This window comes from Vombatus ursinus, unplaced genomic scaffold (genome assembly GCF_900497805.2).
Source record: "Vombatus ursinus unplaced genomic scaffold, bare-nosed wombat genome assembly UNPS02000546.1, whole genome shotgun sequence".
In the NCBI taxonomy this organism is placed as follows: Eukaryota; Metazoa; Chordata; class Mammalia; order Diprotodontia; family Vombatidae; genus Vombatus; species Vombatus ursinus.
In genome coordinates, this window is record NW_020940324.1 from 603681 (window position 1) to 608425 (window position 4745).

The 4745-nt window shown below is 51.3% G+C and overlaps 1 protein-coding gene across 1 annotated transcript in view; it reads right to left on the reverse strand.

Annotated features, from left to right (window-relative positions):
• The window catches only part of FGF22 (fibroblast growth factor 22), a 6235-nt gene extending 2277 nt beyond the window's left edge, over positions 1 to 3958 (reverse strand). The window contains exon 1 of the mRNA XM_027858295.1: positions 3246 to 3958. Coding sequence (XP_027714096.1) covers positions 3246 to 3507 — 262 coding nt within the window. The 5' untranslated portion in view covers positions 3508 to 3958. The remainder of the gene's footprint in view (positions 1 to 3245) is intronic.
• Positions 3959 to 4745: the final 787 nt, after the last annotated feature.

The window sequence follows — 4745 nt, forward strand, 5'->3', positions numbered from 1 at the left end:
CTCTGACATCCTGTGTCCTAAGGTCTCTCCCAGCTCTGACATCCTGTATCCTAAGGGCCCTTCCAGCCCTGCCATTCCATGTTCTAAGGGTCCTCCCAGCCCTGCCATTCCATGTTCTTAGGGTCCGCGCATCTCTGACAACCTGTGTTCTCAGGACCCTCTCAGCTCTGTATTCTAAGGGCTCTTCATGTGATGACAGTTTCTATTCTATATTTGGAAGTCCTTCCCAGATAATATTTAGTGTTTTGTGATTCTCTAGCTCTTCTCAGTTCACACATTTTCCATGGCTCCCCATTACCAACAGGAAAAAGTCCCAACTTGTCAGACTGGCATTCAAGGCCTTGTATAACCTTCCATCTATCTGCCTATCCAACCTTATCTCCCACCTCCCTGGCAATCCCCAAGACTCAACAGTTTTGCTGTAGAATGGGGTCATTCCTTAGCTTTCACAAACTGGGGCTTCCCCCACATATACATGTCAACACACCTTCAGGGCTGGCTTCTTTTTTTTTTTTGGTGAGGCAATAGGGGTTAAGTGACTTGCCCAGGGTCACACAGCTATTAAGTGTCATGTGTCTGAGGCTGGATTTGAACTCAGGTCCTCCTGACTCCAAGGCCAGAGCTCTATCCACTGTGCCACCTAGCTGCCCCCAGAGCTGGCTTCTGACCCAAAAGCTCCAAGTGGAGCCCTGCTCATTCAGCTAGGCAAAATCTAACACAGAACCATAGATTTAGAGCTAAAAGGGACATTGTGTGTGAGTCTGGGGGGTGGGGGTGTCATTGAGTCCAACCCCCTCATTTTACAGATGAGGAAACTGATGCCCAAAGGTTAAATGACTTGCTCAGGATCCCACAGCTAGCAGGAATCTGAGGCAGCATTAGAAACCAGGAATTCCCGACTCCAAATTCTGTCCTCTATCTGCTCTATCTCACTACCTCGTCAGCCACCTATCTCAGGTCCAGAGAATCTGTCTTCCATCCCAGCAGAGAGAGGGGATGAAGGGAGAATGAAGTAGGTACCCTGGGTGGGTAGAGACCGAGGGAGCACTTGGTAGCCTATCCATTCCTCAAGAGAGCATCAGATCTGTAAGGAGTCTTAGAGATCATCATGTCCAACCTCTACATGTCAGAGATGGAGAAACTGAGGCCAGGGAGGAGGAAGAGTGAAGACTGAAACTTGGGTCTCCTGACTCTCTTAGCAATGACATAAATCTGCCCCCCCCCATCAGTAGATAGCAGCCACCACCACCAGCAGGAGGAAAGGCCTGCTTTGAGCCATCCACACTCAATGATCTGATTGTCCTTGTGGGCAATGGCAGACATTCAGGAGATAGATGGCTGTCTAGAACTGGGGCCAAGGGACAAATCTCTAATAGAAGATTCCTCAAAGTCACTTGGACCCTATTTCAGACCCAAGTCCCCTTTGGCCTGGACTTTTTTGTTTCCCTAACTCTGCTTTCATGCTGTTGAATCTCTTTAGTACAACACACCAGAGTTGTCTTCCGAAAGCTCCCAGGCATCTCTCCAGAGACTCCACAACCCGCAGGAGAAAGTCCGAAGTGGAAAATTTTAGGTCCTCCAAGACTGGTCTCTAATCCATCTTTTTTTTTTTCTCTTCTGCTCTATTTCCCTGTAGAGTTTTTATACATAGACCCTTTGCTTCAGCCACATTGGCCTCACTTCACAGTCATCTGAAATACCCTGCATTTTTCTGTCAAGTTAATTTGCCCAGACTCACCTAGTTAAGTGGTGGGGTAAGGATTCAAACCCTGGTCTTTGGATTCTGTGTCTGTGAAATGAGAAGTGGGGACTGGCTTGTCTCTAAGGAACTTTCCCACTCTGATGCACTGTTGAAAAGGGCCCTGATTTTAGAGTTAGAGCTGGTTCATGCACTCACTAGCTAGAGATTTCACTTCCTTTCTTTAGGTCTCAGTTTTCCCCATCTGTAAAATGAGATTGGACCAGACAATATTTCTAATGTCCTTTCCAGCTCTGAAGCCATGAGCCATCCTTATCAGCTCTCAAATTCTGAGTCTCTTTGGGGAAGAGGTAGCTGGTGGAAGACTTTCCTCAAGGGACCCTTCCTCCATTCCTGGCCTGAGATCTCTCTCTCCATCTCTGCCTCATACACACCCAGCCCCACCCTGCGGTATCAAGATACCAGTGACCTTGACACTCAGTTTTGCTGGTACTAAAGTGTCCTCTTTGCCCTCTCTCCCTTCTTAGGAAAAGGAAATGGAGCCTGTTGTCAGGGAAAGTTCACAGAACATCACAGATGTTCCCTAGGAAGGGACCTCTCAGAATGTTGACTCCTCCATCCAAGGGAAGCCAGATGCTTGGGTGCCAGCCATGGAGCCCACCACTGAGTCATCTGGTAAGCAACTTGCCCCTGTCCTCTGTCCTCACCCAGGGAGGCACATGGGCTAATGAGTGCTTTGAGATCCCCAGATGAAAGGGGCGAGGGAAGGGCAGAGGGTTATTATCCTCCTTAATTACGGTGATTACTCACTGGGCTCTTATTAAACACAGCAGCAGGTGATTAGCCTGGAGTCCAGTGTTGGGGGGACTCAGATCCCCCAATCTAGGGCTACTGGCTGTGAGTGTCTGTCCCTCCCCTATCCACCCCAAAGACAGTTGGGGCCCTAAAGGCCTCCTTCTTTCTCTCTCCAGTTCACACTTCAGGAACTGGTCCTTCTACCCTCTAAAGTCTACAGATAAGGTCAGGATGGCAACAAGGTCACCATCACTGAGAACAAGGACACCTTGCCCCCTCTGCCCCATGGGGACAGGGAAAGACTGGGATCCAGAAGAGCGGAGTTCTAGCCCACAGTTGTCTGTTTAACTTTGGACAAATTCTTTCTCTTTTCAGCCTCAGTTTCCTCCTCCACAAAAAGGTCTCTTTCTAGATTGGGCAGCCTAAAAATATATGATGGTGGAAGGCACCTACCCACTAATGACTTAGAAAAAAAGCATCTCCATCTTTTGACTTGGGCTATCTTCTGGCTGCCCCTCAGGGCTTCTGTGGTCCTGCTCTTGGTGGGACCCCCCCACCCCCTTCCTCAGGCCAAACACTGACATTTCCTTGGGTCCCTTCCTCCAGTTCTCTCTTCCCTTCTGGATTGGGTCCCTCTTATTCATGCTTTTCTAGGACTCTCCAGCATCCCTGGAAACCTCTGGCCCTCCTGTAATTTGGGACTGGCTACCCCATCCAGGCCAGGCCTCTGTCTCCATGCTGCCCTACTCACTGTTGGGGCAGTGGGGCTGCCGTGTGCCTTCGACCCTGCCACTGGGCCCAATGTGCAAGAAGAAGTGGGTGGATGAGTAGAGCCTTCGCCATCGAACGTCACCTTCCAGGTGATGGTAGCTCCGAGCGTGACGGGCACTGCTGATGCTAATGCTGAGGTCGCTGGGCCACGGGGGCTGGGCCCTGCTGGGCCACGGACCCCAGGAGCTCTGGGCCCGGGCTGCAAGGAGCAAGGCCAAGCAAAGCCAGGGCCCCGGGGGCATGGTAGAGAGGTGGTTGGCTCACACTTGCTCGCTGACCAGGCCACACGACCTGGATGCCCTTCGCTGATGCTCCATGTCCCAGCCAGTTGTGGAAGATGTCAAGCTCAAGACAGGATGGAGATCAGGCCCTGAGTAGCCCTAGTTCAGGCTCTCAGACTCCTCCCTGGCCCTGGTTCCCTAAAGACTTCACATCCAGAAATCTTGTGTTCTACCCCGGATTCACTGTGCGACCATAGGCAAGTCACTTCTCTATCTCTGGGCCTCAGTTTCCTCCTCTGTGAAATGGGCAGTTTGGACACTCCAGGAGGTACCTTCTGGCTCAGAAAGTCTGGATAGATGTTTCCAGGAAGGTACCACTAGAGTCCCCTTGTCCCAGGCAGCCGCAAGGAGAGAGGGGTGTGTCTGGTTCCCTGGATTTTGCTGTCCCCTCGAACAGGTGGTTCTGGCTCCAGGGTCCACGGGCATCTACTGGAGGCTTGTAATCTCGGAGGCTTGATTCAAACTAGTCCTTCCCACTAGGGCGGGGCTTCCCCCACTGAACGAATGGAGGGAAGGGGGACTGGCCATGCCCGGCTAGAGTCGGGGATGGGGGCTCATTCACAAAATTCTTTGGGCTTTACTGGCCTGTGTTTCTGCCCTGAGGGTCTTAGTGAAGGGGGTGGAGGGCGGAGAGTGGATGAGAGCCTGTGAGAATGAGAGAGCAATACGGGGAGATTCAGAGAGACAGAGAGAGAAGCAGGAACAGACGGGAACGGATTGAGAAAGGGACTAAGACAGGAACAGGTACAAAGCCAGAGAGAGTGAGAGAGGAGAGAGAGAGAAAGAATGGGGGGGGGACAGAGAGAGAGAGAGAATAAGGGGAGAGACAGAGAGAGAGACACAGAGAGAGAGAGAGAACGAGGGGAGAGAGAGAGAGAAGAGAAGGAGAGGAGAGAGAGAAGAGAGAGAAAAGAGGAAAGACAGAAAGAGGAGAGAAGAGAGAGAAAAGAGGAAAGAGAGAGAACGAGGGGAGAGAGACAAACAGAGAGAGAACAAGGGGAGAGAGAGAAGGAGGAGGAGGAGGAGGGAGGGAGAAAGAGAAGAGGGGGGAGAGAGAGAAGGAGACGGGGGGGAGAGAGAGGAAGGAGGGAGAGAGAAAGAGGAGGGGGGATAGTGAGAGAGAGAAGAGAAAGAGAAGAGAGAGAAAAGAGGAAAGAGAGAGAGGAGAGAGAGAGAGGGAGAGAGAGAGAAAAGAGGAG